This window comes from Camponotus vicinus, unplaced genomic scaffold (assembly GCF_025532165.1).
Source record: "Camponotus vicinus isolate PSW18456_S1 unplaced genomic scaffold, iyCamVici1.0 SCAF_9, whole genome shotgun sequence".
Classification (NCBI taxonomy): domain Eukaryota; kingdom Metazoa; phylum Arthropoda; class Insecta; order Hymenoptera; family Formicidae; genus Camponotus; species Camponotus vicinus.
This window is the reverse complement of record NW_028141981.1, coordinates 11352106-11366921: the sequence shown is the minus strand read 5'-3', so window position 1 is coordinate 11366921 and position 14816 is coordinate 11352106. Positions and strand designations below refer to the sequence as shown.

At 35.4% G+C, this 14816-nt stretch overlaps 3 protein-coding genes and 1 pseudogene across 3 annotated transcripts; 3 read left to right on the top strand and 1 right to left on the bottom strand.

Annotated features, from left to right (window-relative positions):
- Positions 1-1898: 1898 nt before the first annotated feature.
- LOC145977291 (histone-lysine N-methyltransferase SETMAR-like) lies at positions 1899-2963 on the bottom strand (annotated as a pseudogene).
- A 503-nt stretch (positions 2964-3466) lies between these two features.
- LOC145977290 (uncharacterized) lies at positions 3467-4531 on the top strand. Its single transcript, XM_083109150.1, has one exon. It carries the CDS (start codon positions 3467-3469, stop codon positions 4529-4531), a length of 1065 nt encoding a protein of 354 aa, XP_082965276.1.
- A 5590-nt stretch (positions 4532-10121) lies between these two features.
- Positions 10122-13590, top strand: LOC145977288 (uncharacterized). Its single transcript, XM_083109149.1, has 2 exons — positions 10122-10704; positions 13502-13590. Exons 1-2 carry the CDS (start codon positions 10122-10124, stop codon positions 13588-13590), a joined length of 672 nt encoding a protein of 223 aa, XP_082965275.1.
- LOC145977208 (uncharacterized) lies at positions 11168-12892 on the top strand. Its single transcript, XM_083108995.1, has one exon. It carries the CDS (start codon positions 11168-11170, stop codon positions 12890-12892), a length of 1725 nt encoding a protein of 574 aa, XP_082965121.1.
- Positions 13591-14816: the final 1226 nt, after the last annotated feature.

Genomic DNA, 14816 nt, shown 5'->3' with positions numbered 1-14816 from the left:
CCCATAAGACTAATTAATGAGGACACAGATGATGTTATTTGGCAAAATCCGACTCCTTCTTCCGTTCAATTTTGTCGACCTATTTCAATAGGATTTTCGAAAGAGACACCAGAAAAAACAAACAATCTTGTCAATGACATTGAAGCACAGATACGTGTACTTGCACCCACCTCAGCTATAATTGGAGAGAAAACAGTGACGATAAATCATGAATTGTTCTTAACAATGGTAGATGGAAAGGTGGTACAAGTATTAACAAATACACCGTCTGCCTCAACTTGCAATGTATGTCGCGCCAAACCATCAGAAATGAACGATTTAAATCGCATAACGCGAAAAGTTGGAAATGAAGAAACCTACAAATTTAGACTTTCCACGTTACATGCGTGGATTCGATTTATGGAGTTGGTTTTACATATATATCGTATAACTTGTCCTTCAAAAAATGGTATGAAACCACTGATGTTACACAAAAAGGAGAAAGAAACTAAAAAGCGATATATACAAAAACGTTTTCGAAAAGAACTAGGTTTAATAATTGATAAACCACGCCAAGTTAGTGGAAATAGCAATGACGGCAATACTGCACGAAGATTTTTTGACAATGAAGCTTGCATTGCTAACATTACAGGAATTGATGAAGAACTAATAAGACGATTCCATGTTATATTGCAAGCTATGTCATCTGGAATACAAATAAATCCTCAAAAATTTGAAGAATATGCTTATAGAACAGCAGAGTTGTACATAACTAAATATGAATGGTATCATATGACATCCGTACATAAAGTACATAAAATATTAATTCATGGAGAGGATATAATTCGTTACAATGCCATTTTACCACTTGGATAGTTATCCGAAGATGCACAGGAATCAAGAAGTTCAGATTACATCATGCTAGGAAATGTTCCAGGTTTGCCGCAAATGAAGATGTCTTTCATACATTACTTTACACATCAGATCCGTATATAACCAGTCTTAGAAGTAATTCTCGAAAAACTACCGTAGAATTAGACGAAGATGTATTACAGTTGCTATTAAACTAAATGTAAATTAATTTGTTGATCTTTTAAAATAAATTTTAAAAAATTTTAAAAAATAAAAAATCGAAAAAAATGTAAAACATTAAAAACAAAAGACAATTTTAATATACAGGGTGGGCTATTTTAATCTATGCACCCAAATTTCTTTGTACCTAAGACAGATACGGAAAAATGATTCAGACAAAAGTTGTTCAAGATAATGGGGGTCACCTATCTGTGTAACTAGCTTTGACCTTGAGACTACTTTTCAAGGTTATTTGAAGGTCAGAGTGGTTTTTTAAAATGGGAACCCCTATTTCTGACACCGGATTCGAAAAGAGCGGAAAATTTTACGTCCGAAATGATATTTTGAAGTTTTTTTCGTGACCTTGAGAAGGTCAATTTAAGGTCAAATGCTAAATAACTGCCTGGTAGCTGTTTATTTAAATTTTCTGGCGGAATAAACGTTGTGAAGGTACCTTTATAAGAAAGATCGAACTGGAATGTGACAACAACCTCAACAATGTTGACCTTGACGTTATTTTTCAAGGTCATTTAAAGAACAGAGTGGTTTTATTAACAAGAAACATTATTTTTGATACCGAATCAAGAAAAAATGAAAAATTTAACGTTTTAAGGTTTTTCATAACATAAAAAGGCCATTTAGTGTTTCTTATTCCACAAGCTCTTAGTAGCTGTTGCTTTACATGAGTTAACTTTACTTTTAGCGTTACCCGGAAACAACGACGTGGACGTAGCAAGTTCTGTTTCCTTTGGGGTGCTTGATTAAAGTGAGTCCCCTTGCCTCTCACTATTCGGGGTGCTTGATTAAAGTGAGTCCCCTTGCCTCTCACTATCGTTACGATTATAACTTTAACCACGAAGCAAATGTTCGAAGTTGCCTCCATTTGCTTCAAGGCACAAAGTTAAACGCCTTTGAAAATGGCGTACGGTGTTTTTCAAAGTCAGCCTTGGAATTGCTGCGCATGCTTGACGAATGCGGTTTTACATGTCAGCTCTAGTTGTGGGTCGTTGTTGAAAAATAACATTCTTTAAATAGCCCCATAAATAAAAATCTGGAGATGTGAGATCAGGTGAGCAAGGAGGCCAATTAACTGGACCTCCTCGTCCGATCCATCTCTCATTATAATTTTCATTTAAAAAGTCCTGTACGATTCGTGCGAAATGTGGTGCTGCACCATCGTGCTGAAACCACATTCTTCGTCTTGTTTCTAAATCAACATTTTCCAATAATTCTGGCAACCGATCTCTTATCAACTCCAAGTAGCTTTCTCTATCAACATTTCGCTCAAAAAAGTAAGGACCAATTAAATATCCATTTACAATCCCACACCATACCATAAGGCTCCAACGATTCTGATGGTCTACAGATCGATGCCAGTGAGGATTCTCGTCTAACCAATAATGGCAATTGTGCCTATTCAGTTGTCCGTCACTATAAAATGTAGCCTCATCTGAAAAAAGCACAAACCTGAAAAAATCTGGATTATTTTCTATCATCTGCAAAGCCCATTGGCAAAATTCAATACGCAGTTGAATATGACGTTGCTTTAATTCTTGCACTAACGTTATGTGATAAGCATGATATCTAAGGACTTTTACGATTCTTAAAAATGTTTTTCTTGGTATACAAATTTCTTTTTCAACTTGGCGACTACTGATATGAGGGTCAAGATAAACAGCTGCAAGAATAGTTACAACACGAGGATCATTTTCGTTGTACTCGTGGCGCCTACGTTGGCGAGTAAGATGTCCATCACGAGCTCTTCCAGTTAAACTGCGTATTGTCATATCACTAGGGTGTCTTCTATCTGGAAAGCGTTCAGCATAACGCCTTGCTGCAGCACGATAATTGTTATTACATTCTCCTAAAACCATTATCATATCAACAATTTGATTGGGAGTATAGTCAGTCATTCTTAGGACTTTACTAAATTTCCATACGACTGAGATAATGAAATGTTAATCGAAATTAAACAGACTTACAAAAAATGAGAAATATCGAACAATTACCGACACGTATTTTGAATGTACACACTGATAGAAAAAGTTCGGTATTCCAGCGAATAATTCGGTAGCGCAGCGAAATTTCGATACTAGTTTTGGGTCAGCGAAAGTTGCCGCTTCTGCAGCCAATTGAATTGGCCAATGGCTACAATATGCTACAATATGCATTTTCAAAGGCGTTTAACTTTGTGCTTTGTGCTGCAGAAGCGGCAACTTTCGCTGACCCAAAACTAGTATCGAAATTTCGCTGCGCTACCGAATTATTCGCTGGAATACCGAACTTTTTCTATCAGTGTGTACATTCAAAATACGTGTCGGTAATTATTCGATATTTCTCATTTTTTGTAAGTCTGTTTAATTTCGATTAACATTTCATTATCTCAGTCGTATGGAAATTTAGTAAAGTCCTAAAAATGACTGACTATACTCCCAATCAAATTGTTGATATGATAATGGTTTTAGGAGAATGTAATAACAATTATCGTGCTGCAGCAAGGCGTTATACTGAACGCTTTCCAGATAGAAGACACCCTAGTGATATGACAATACGCAGTTTAACTAGAAGAGCTCGTGATGGACATCTTACTCGCCAACGTAGGCGCCACGAGTACAACGAAAATGATCCTCGTGTTGTAACTATTCTTGCAGCTGTTTATCTTGACCCTCATATCAGTAGTCGCCAAGTTGAAAAAGAAATTGGTATACCAAGAAAAACATTTTTAAGAATCGTAAAAGTCCTTAGATATCATGCTTATCACATAATGTTAGTGCAAGAATTAAAGCAACGTCATATTCAACTGCGTATTGAATTTTGCCAATGGGCTTTGCAGATGATAGAAAATAATCCAGATTTTTTCAGGTTTGTGCTTTTTTCAGATGAGGCTACATTTTATAGTGACGGACAACTGAATAGGCACAATTGCCATTATTGGTTAGACGAGAATCCTCACTGGCATCGATCTGTAGACCATCAGAATCGTTGGAGCCTTATGGTATGGTGTGGGATTGTAAATGGATATTTAATTGGTCCTTATTTTTTTGAGCGAAATGTTGATAGAGAAAGCTACTTGGAGTTGATAAGAGATCGGTTGCCAGAATTATTGGAAAATGTTGATTTAGAAACAAGACGAAGAATGTGGTTTCAGCACGATGGTGCAGCACCACATTTCGCACGAATCGTACAGGACTTTTTAAATGAAAATTATAATGAGAGATGGATCGGACGAGGAGGTCCAGTTAATTGGCCTCCTTGCTCACTTGATCTCACATCTCCAGATTTTTATTTATGGGGCTATTTAAAGAATGTTATTTTTCAACAACGACCCACAACTAGAGCTGACATGCAAAACCGCATTCGTCAAGCATGCGCAGCAATTCCAAGGCTGACTTTGAAAAACACCGTACGCCATTTTCAAAGGCGTTTAACTTTGTGCCTTGAAGCAAATGGAGGCAACTTCGAACATTTGCTTCGTGGTTAAAGTTATAATCGTAACGATAGTGAGAGGCAAGGGGACTCACTTTAATCAAGCACCCCGAATAGTGAGAGGCAAGGGGACTCACTTTAATCAAGCACCCCAAAGGAAACAGAACTTGCTACGTCCACGTCGTTGTTTCCGGGTAACGCTAAAAGTAAAGTTAACTCATGTAAAGCAACAGCTACTAAGAGCTTGTGGAATAAGAAACACTGGCCTTTTTATGTTATGAAAAACCTTAAAACGTTAAATTTTTCATTTTTTCTTGATTCGATATCAAAAATAAAGTTTTTTGTTAATAAAACCACTCTGTTCTTTAAATGACCTTGAAAAATAACGTCAAGGTCAACATTGTTGAGGTTGTTGTCACATTCCAGTTCGATCTTTCTTATAAAGGTACCTTCACAACGTTTATTCCGCCAGAAAATTTAAATAAACAGCTACCAGGCAGTTATTTAGCATTTGACCTTAAATTGACCTTCTCAAGGTCACGAAAAAAACTTCAAAATATCATTTCGGACGTAAAATTTTCCGCTCTTTTCGAATCCGGTGTCAGAAATAGGGGTTCCCATTTTAAAAAACCACTCTGACCTTCAAATAACCTTGAAAAGTAGTCTCAAGGTCAAAGCTAGTTACACAGATAGGTGACCCCCATTATCTTGAACAACTTTTGTCTGAATCATTTTTCCGTATCTGTCTTAGGTACAAAGAAATTTGGGTGCATAGATTAAAATGGCCCACCCTGTATATATATGTACGTGCAGTCTAAAAAAATCTCCCTTTTCATGATGAATATCTTGATATTAGTAAAGGGACTTACGTAATGTTTCAAGATATAATGAATTTATTAGCATTCATATTACGAAGTATATTTATTAAGTTTTCCGCCATCTTGGATCCGCCATCTTGGATCCGCCATTTTCTTTTACTTAAACTGCAGATTTGTCATTATCGATTATACAACACATAATAATATTTTTTCGTAAATACATGCACGGTTCGTTACAAATTTACTCGCATTCGTACAGTTTTGGCATTTTATGCCCACTTTATGGGATCCGCCATTTTGAATTTAGAACGAAATCAAAATTGGCGCAGAATATTTGTATAGCTTATTCAATTTCCGAAAAATTAAAAAAAAAATAATGAAAATTCGTTAAGAATTGGCGCACGGCTCGAATTTTAATCACAAAAGGAGCTTCTAGACTCACTGTGCGCCGCTGGTACCAGGGAGAGGGGATGCCTCCCTTTGTTCATCCATCCTCGTGATGTTGAGCTTAAGGTTGACTGCTTCAATCTTGGCCTGTCCAACAGGATAACGGGCGACATCGTTGGTTCTTGCGAACCAAGCGCGCCTGCACGACCCGGCATTGGGTTTGCGCGTGCATCCCTATTCTAGGATGTGCGCACCTTCCCGAGAGACGACCTTGTCCTCGTGGAGTTGACCGGGGAGGGAGACCGTGTAACGATCCTATCCCTCTCACTCTCTTCTTCATCGATTTTATTATTATTATTTATGTGGGTTTTATTTAAAGTTGAATCTGTCATTGCAAATCAATCCCACTGTCCCGCAGCAGCTCCCTCGACCCCCGGATATACCCTCTCTAGGGTTTCCAATCCCGGGATCCCGGGATCCCGGCCAAATTTACGGTCCCGAAAATACTCGGGATTCAACATTACAAATCCCGGGATTTTTCGGGATTATAAAATTCACTATTTGGAATTTTTAAGCGTACGTATAACATAACCGGCACCCGTAAACTATCGGTGGCAGGCGGCAGGTGGCAGCATAATCAAATGATCATGTCGCTAGCGCGTATTTGTCAGTATACAATTATAAGTTAGGTTAGAACAAATGCGTGCTCGTTTTACCAGTCTTTTTACATTAAATATAAAAACTAATTTTAATTCGTAAAACATGGAACAACAAGATGTTACGTATATTACACATAAAAAAGATAAATGTGATACATCTGTATGGTATTATTTTTTAAAAGCTGTAGATGGAAGAACAGCAAAATGTAAACAGTGTAACGCTGTGTTGAAGACCCTCGGTGGCAGTACAAAAGGTTTACATACTCATTTAATGTCTAAACATAACAAAAAGATTAATGATAACACTTCAAACTTGCCTGGACCAAGTAATATAAATGACAGTGAAGTTGAAGTGCCACCAATGAAACGAAAAATCTCCAATTATTTCCTACCTTCTGAAAAATCTTCATGCGATGTAATTTTAGCTCGGATGACTGCTTTAGATGGATTGTCATTTAATCTGTTTGTTACTTCACAAGATTTAAGACAACTTTTGATATCAAGAGGTTATAATAATTTACCTACTTCTGTCACTACTATACGTAATAGAGTTGTGAATTATTCGTTGCAAATACGAGAACGTCTAATTAAAGAAATATGTCAATACAAAGCAAAGGGAATGCGCTTTTCATTAACTTTTAACGAATGGACATTCACAGCTAATAAAAGATATATGAATATTAATGTACATTGCAAAGAGAAATTTTGGAGTTTGGGTCTCATTCGTATTCACGGATCTATGTCTGCCGAAAGATGTAAAGATATTTTAGAGCAATGTTTGCATAAACACAGCATCTCACTTACAAAAGACATTGCAGTTGCTATAGTTACAGATGGCCCTAACATAATGCTAAAAGTTGGAAGAATAGTAGAAGCTGAACATCATTTGTGCCTAGCACACGGTATACACCTAGCTGTTTGTGATGTTCTTTACAATAAAAATAAAGAACTACAACTAAACACTATAATATCGGAAACTCTAACAAATGAAATAGTTGCCTCACAAATAGAAGACGATTGTTACAGTAGCGATGATGATGTTGATGAAGATTTCACAAATCCGCAGATGGGATTAGACTTTGAATCTATTTACAAAGATATTGAATTATCAAGTCAGAATGAGATTAATATTAACAAGCTAGTGAAGAAAATACGTAAAACTGTTGTCTTATTCAAGAGATCTTCAACAAAAAACGATTCTATTTTACAAAAATATGTGAAAGCAGAAAAGGGAAAAGAATTATCTCTCCTTTTAGATTGTAAAACACGATGGAATTCTCTTTTAATAATGCTTGAACGTTTTCTTTCTTTGAAAACATGCATACAAAAAGCTTTGATTGATTTAAAATCTCCTATAATATTTGAGGAAGATGATTTTAATATAATTGCTAATATAATAGACGTGCTTACTCCAGTGAAATTAACTGTGGAGGCATTATGTCGTCGAGATGCAAATTTGTGTATGGCAGATGCAGTTCTTAAACTCCTTATGTCTGAGATATCTAAAAAACAATCATATTTAGTTCAAAATATGTTCCAAGCTTTGAAGACTAGAATAAGCCAAAGACGTAAAGAAGAATTGTCCGGAGTTTTATAATATTTACACAAACTCGCATTTAATGATGAAGAGGAATTTCAATTATTTCCTTTGCCTAGCCAAATAATTATTAGAAAACAATTAAAAAAATTATAGAAAAATTGAACGCTGATGAAAATTATTGCAAAAATACATATAGCAATGCAGAAAACGAAAGTGAGCCAAAAATAATAGAAAAAGAGCCATTAACTTTAAAAGAAAAATTTCAGCAACAAATAGAAAAAAGTATGCAAGTAATAAAACCAGAAACTCAAAAATTAAATGATTTAATGTCAACCTTAAGAAAAGAAATGGCTCTTTTTGAATCAGTTGGGAAAAGAGGACATCATCTTGATTTGGCATATCAATATTTAATGTCAATACCTCCAACAAGTGTGGAATCTGAACGAGCGTTTTCAGCAGCTGGATGTATTGGAACTAACAAGGGTAGGTCGCGGTTGACTCTTCACCGATTTTGATCTCCTTTGATGTGGTGAATCTGCATCGAAAAAAAGTTGATTCGTGTTCGAGCTTTTCGTCTAATGCGCCTTGTAAAAAAAATTTTTTTTTTCCCGAAGTTTAGAGAAATTGCCAGGTTCGTTATCAGGCCTAAAGAAAGACACACTTTCGATCGGTACCGCTAGTCCAGTGGCAGAGCGCAAGAATAGTAATCCCGGGATCCCAGATTCAGGACTTTGGGCTGTCATAATTTTTTCTTTTTTTTTATTTTATTTATATATATGTATATAACATGTATTATTTATTATGTTAAATAAATATTCGGCATACTAATAATGTTAGAATACACACTTTTCATTTTTCATTGCTTTACAAAATCGGTTTTTCTACCTGCTGTGAACCGCTGGATGCTACCGCCGTTAAAGTATCGTTACAGAAAACGTTACGCGGGGGGGAAGGGGGGAAGGGTCGTGTGATCCTGTCCACCAATAAGGGTTCTAGAAGGGCTCTCGAAAGACTCTAGAAGGTCGTAGAAAATCAGTCTTGTTCTGTAACTGCTAGTAGTCAGACGCAAGACATTTTTTCCCGTACTTTTACACTGTATTATTTCGCCTGTGTATAATTTTTACTTCGATTATTTAAAAATGGAATCAAAATCAGAAATTAGTGAGCAACCATCCACAAGCAGAGGCCATGAAGAAGTCAGGGAAGAAGACGAATATGCATTCATGCAATCCTACGAACAACAGGATATTACGGATGGTTTGCAAGTTTGTTCTCAAATTTTGGAAAAACTGCAAATTGTGAAAGGACCTGCGAGTGGATCTGCATCGTATAAAGCAACCGCTTTAGGAGAAAGATTTGCGAAAGCAATAATAGAAATTTTAAAGGAATGGGATTTTCAAGAAGCAGAGGAATTATTTCTACCTCACGAAAATATTCCGGAAGATGAGATAGAATATCCGTTAACTTATAGTTCTTCTTCTGAAAAAGTGCCAGAAACATTAAATACGAGCTTCACGAGCTCTTCACAAAGCATAGAAACTAGTGAAGACGAATTTGAACCTCCTGCATCCAAAAAAATAAAAAGTGATTATATATCGATCGATACAAAAATGAAAATCTTGAATTTGGTTCGAGAACATTCAAATTGGAGCTTAAAAACAATCCACAAACATGGAGGGAGTGCACTTAAAAACAAAAGTGATTTGAAAAAATGGCAAGTACAAATCGAGCAAGGTGGAGGAGTAAAAGAAAAGTTTAACATGATCCAGAAATGGACTTTCGATCGTTTTGTTGAAGCCCGACAGCAGATGCAACCTATTTTGACAAGAACTATACAGCAGTGGGCTTCTCAAGCTGCTATACAATATCAAGGACCAGAGTTTTCTTTTACAGCATCGCATACTTGGGTTACAAAATTTAAAACAATCCATTCTATTCGCCAAAGAAAAGTAACGCGTTATTTAAAATCAAAAAATGCATTGGATTTACCGACGATTAAAAGAAGCAGAAAAATTCCAGAAACGGATCGCAAAAAAAATTTTAAATTTTCATCCTGACTTTGTTATTAATACAGATCAGACAGGTTGCGAATATCGTGTTGATGTACGCAGAACATTAGCCGAGAAAGGACAAAAAATGATAGATGTTTTTCTTGGTGACTTTAATAAAGTCACACATAGTTATACAGCACAATATGCGATTACCGCTTCTGGAAAACTTCTTCCGAAAGTGTTTCTTTGTATGCAAGAACCTAAAGGAGTTTTTGGTCCTCGAGTTTCGGTCACTGTCGAAGAATTAACTAAAAATTACGGAAATGTATTTGTCACGGCATCAAAATCAGAAAAATTAACAAAAGGCCATTTCACTTGTTTTGTAGAAAATGTTCTTACGGAATATTGCAAAAAAGAGGAATTTTTACTTATTCTAGATTCATGGGGAGGTCAAACAGATTCGGCTCATTTTAATAGTATTTTTAACGATGATGATGGAAATTACAATTCAACTATCGAAATCATTCCTCCTCATTGCACTCCATATTGTCAACCATGCGATGTTTATTTTTTTCACCAAGTTAAGAATTTTATTAAAAAGTTGCAAAATTCTGTAGAGATGTTGCAAAATAAGCGGCAATTATCTGCGAGAGAAGATGCTATAAAAATCCATTCTCTCATTCACCATCAACTTTCCGCTGATGCATTTTTAAATATGATACAATATGCATGGTATGCGTCAAAATTAATATCAGAAAGAAAATTTTTTTCAAATGTAAATGAAATTTGCTTTCCTAAAGATATACGTTCGTTAAAATGTAATTGTAATGCGTGTGCTTTTATTAAGGGGACCGCCTACATTAGAGGGTCAAAAAAATCGATTTTTTTTGCTTAAATTGAAAGTATATCATCTGTAGAATATGCTCCCAAAGTTTCAAGTCCGAATTCGAACTGTAAACAGTCGAAATATAATATATAGTGCGCGTGCTCCGAGCGCTCCGAGCGCTACGAGCAGAGCGGCAGGTGAGAATCTCCAACGGTCGGGAGGGGAAGGGATCCTGGCAGCTGGCGTTCTTAAATACATCATAACAGGTAAGAGTACAGTATATACACTACTGTAATGTGTTCTCAAAGCCACTGAGAAAGAGCCTAGTGTATATTTCGATGCCAATCAAGCCGAAGCGTCGGTAGAACGACCGTTGCTGCAGCGTGCGCGTCTGTTGTATTTATTGTGCTCTTGCTCGTTGCTCTGCTCTTGTGCTGTAAATATTTATAAATTATCGTGATTTTGTCAACATGGTTTCGTATCCGAAAGGTGAAAAAGAAGATTCGTTTCGTTCATCAAGACCAAAAAGAAGACGGGATTTTCACGGTAATCGCTTTACAGGTGAAGATAACGAGCCTGTCGGACAAGGCACGTCTGCTCGAAAATTAGAAACTGCGTCCCAAGAAGATGTGTGTGTAAAACTAACTCATTTCTATAGAATAATTGAGTTTGTAAGTGTTTTCGCTGCCATTTCAGAACTCGCGATTTGTAAAGTGTGCAAGCGTAATTTGAATTTTGAAGAAACGGGAACTCGTGGCCTTGGTTTCAAAATTGCAGTCAAGTGCGCGTGTGGTACTCGTCTGATTGATTCTGGGCCGTTAAGAAACACTGGCTATGAAATAAATCATCGAATTATATTTGCCATGAGACTTTTGGGTATCGGATTACAAGGCCTCAACTTATTTGTTTCACTCATGGATATTAGCAAGGGACTCAGCAAAGGAACGTATGATAGAGTAGTACAGCATATACATGAATGTACGAAACTGGTGTTTGATGCTATGTGCCTAAGAGTAGTTGAGCAAGAGAAAAAAGAGAATGAAAAAAGGGAGAGGCCTTTACTCGATTTCAAAGTTTCCGGTGATGGGAGCTGGAAAAAACGAGGATTTACTTCATTATACGGCGTTACAACATTGATTGCCTCTTTCAGCGGTAAAGTTATTGATCTGGTGGTGAAAAGTTCTTATTGTCAACCGTGCATTGCTTGGAAAGGAAAAGAACAAACAGAAGAATTTAAAAATTGGTACGAGACACACGAAGAAGAATGCTCGGCGAATCATATTGGCAGTGTGGGTAAAATGGAAGTGGACTCAATAAAAGAAATGTTCTCGGCTTCTGAAAGGAAATACGGCGTGCGTTACATGAACTATATCGGTGACGGGGACTCGAAAACTTTCAAAGCTATCCTTGATTTGAATCCCTACGGAGACGAGCATGTTGTAGTAAAAAGTGAGTGTGTGAATCACGTAGAAAAACGTATGGGTACTCGGCTCCGCAACATAAAAAAAGAGAAAAAGCTCGGAGGCAAAGGAAAACTAACCGATGCTCTTATTAAAAAAATTACAAAGTATTACGGCCTTGCTATAATGAGAAATAGCGACTCTGTTGAGGATATACAGAGAAATGTAATGGCAACGTATTGGCATATGGTCTCAATAGATGAGAATCCGAAACATGAAAATTGCCCCGCAGGAGAAGACAGCTGGTGTAAATTTCGTGTTGCAGAGAGCCGTGGACTTGAATACACCCACCCACCTCCTTTGGATGCTACAGTAGCTAAATATATTTTCCCGATATTTGAAGATCTTTCAAGAAAAGATTTACTTGAGAGGTGCTTAGGCGGACACATACAGAATGCAAACGAAAGCTTCAACGCGACGGTTTGGCGACTGGCACCAAAACATCTTCATTGCGGCCGTAAAATAATCGAAATCGCCGCTTGGATCGCCGCTGGGATTTTTAACGAAGGCTATTTGTCAGTCCTAAGGATTATGTCAAGCATGGACATCACTATTGGGCCAGTTTGCCGCGAAATAGCTTCGAGAAATGATGAAAACCGGACGAAAAGCCAGGAACGCCGCAGCAGATCACTTGGGCAGCCAGCAACAAAACTCGTAAAACAACAACAATTACAAAGGAATGAACTGTTTGAAGAAGAGGAGGGACTTTCTTATGGAGCAGGGATAGCAGATTGACCAAAAAGTTAAGGTAAATAAACGATAAAAAATTTTTATCGACTATTTTTCATGTACGAAAACTTTAAACGCGTTTTTCTCGAAACGATGTTTTTCAAATTGGCGTGCACGATTACTCAAAAACTACTTGACGGATCGACTTTTTTTTTTTTTAAATTAAAGCTTATTTAATTACCTTCTATTTGAACTAAAAAAATCAGTAAAAATTATTGCCAAAAAAAAGTTATTAACAAAAAAACACGAAAATTTTCCACAAAAAATCAATTTTATTGTTTAAACAACAATTTTTTTTATTTATTTTAATAAATTCATGATTTTTTTTAGTTCAAATAGAAGCTATATTCATAAACTTTACAAAAATTTTTTATTTTTATGATTCAGATGATTCTATGGGACGCTATCCTGCACGCCGTGGAGAAGGAATTTTCAAAGGCATCGGCATTCAATTATTAATAACTTTTATTTAAACATATGAAATTTAATAAAAAAAATTTTTTTGTAAACCTTTTGATATACATAATAAACAGTACAAATTTCAAAACAATCCATTGTGTAGTTTCTTTGTAAAAAATTCACGAAAAAGTGCTTGATTTTGACCTCCTAATGTAGGCGGTCCCCTTAAATGTGCTGTATGCGGAAAATATTTATGTTTTGCATGTTTTTATGATTTATATCATCCGGCGCAATGTAACAAATAAACAAAAAATGTATTTATTTTTTTTTATTTTTTAACTAATTATTTTTTTATGTATCTATTTAATTCTTTATGTATCTATTATGTAATTATTTCTTTATCTATCTATTTAATTTATTACTCATTATTATTTTCTGCATAAATATGTAATATGTAATAAATATATTATAAATATATAAGTAAGATATTTTCTAATCGACCTTCTAGAATCTTTGACAGGATCACACGACCCTTCCCCCCTCCCCCCCGCGTAACGTTTTCTGTAACGATACTTTAACGGCGGTAGCATCCAGCGGTTCACAGCAGGTAGAAAAACCGATTTTGTAAAGCAATGAAAAATGAAAAGTGTGTATTCTAACATTATTAGTATGCCGAATATTTATTTAACATAATAAATAATACATGTTATATACATATATATAAATAAAATTAAAAAAAATAAAAGAAATAAAAAAATTATGACAGCCCAAAGTCCTGAACCTGGGATCCCGGGATTACTATTCTTGCGCTCTGCCACTGGACTAGCGGCACCGATCGAAAGTGTGTCTTTCTTTAGGCCTGATAACGAACCTGGCAATTTCTCTAAACTTCGGGAAAAAAAAAATTTTTTTTACAAGGCGCATTAGACGAAAAGCTCGAACACGAATCAACTTTTTTTCGATGCAGATTCACTGCACCAAAGGAGATCAAAATCGGTAAAGAGTCAACCGCGACCTCCCCTTGTAAGATCAGAAGTCGACTTGGGGATGCAACTTTAGATGCATTACTATTTTTAAGATCATTTTTTCAAAACCAAAGAACGAAATAAGATCTCAATTTTTAATTTCAAAAGCTTTATTTTTATTTATAATTTTATTTTCAAGACTGATTTTAATTTTATTTAATGATTTTAATATTATAGATTGTTTTTTTTTATTACTAAACTAAGATTATATTTTATAATCTAGTCTATATATTAAGTATATAGTTTATAAATATTTCATTTCTTATAAAAAGTAATTTTTTAGTAAAAGTTATATCTTTCATTTCTAATTTAATAGAAATTATATTTTTTATTTTAAGTTTTAATTATTGTAAAATTTATAAAAATTATCTTTATTTGTGAGTTGCGTTTACATTCATAATTTCTAATTTTTACGTAAAAAAGATAACGTTAAATTTTATTTTACTTGTATGTGATTTTATTTTACTTGTATGAGATTTTATTTTAATAAGTTACCTTTTGTTTGA

Coding starts and splice junctions, on each gene's coding strand:
- LOC145977290 (XM_083109150.1), top strand. CDS start 3,467: ATGACTGACTATACTCCCAATCAAATTGTTGATATGATAATGGTTTTA.
- LOC145977288 (XM_083109149.1), top strand. CDS start 10,122: ATGCAAGAACCTAAAGGAGTTTTTGGTCCTCGAGTTTCGGTCACTGTC. Junction 10,705..13,501: donor AAAATGTAATTGTAATGCGT/GTGCTTTTATTA, acceptor CTCCTAATGTAG/GCGGTCCCCTTAAATGTGCT.
- LOC145977208 (XM_083108995.1), top strand. CDS start 11,168: ATGGTTTCGTATCCGAAAGGTGAAAAAGAAGATTCGTTTCGTTCATCA.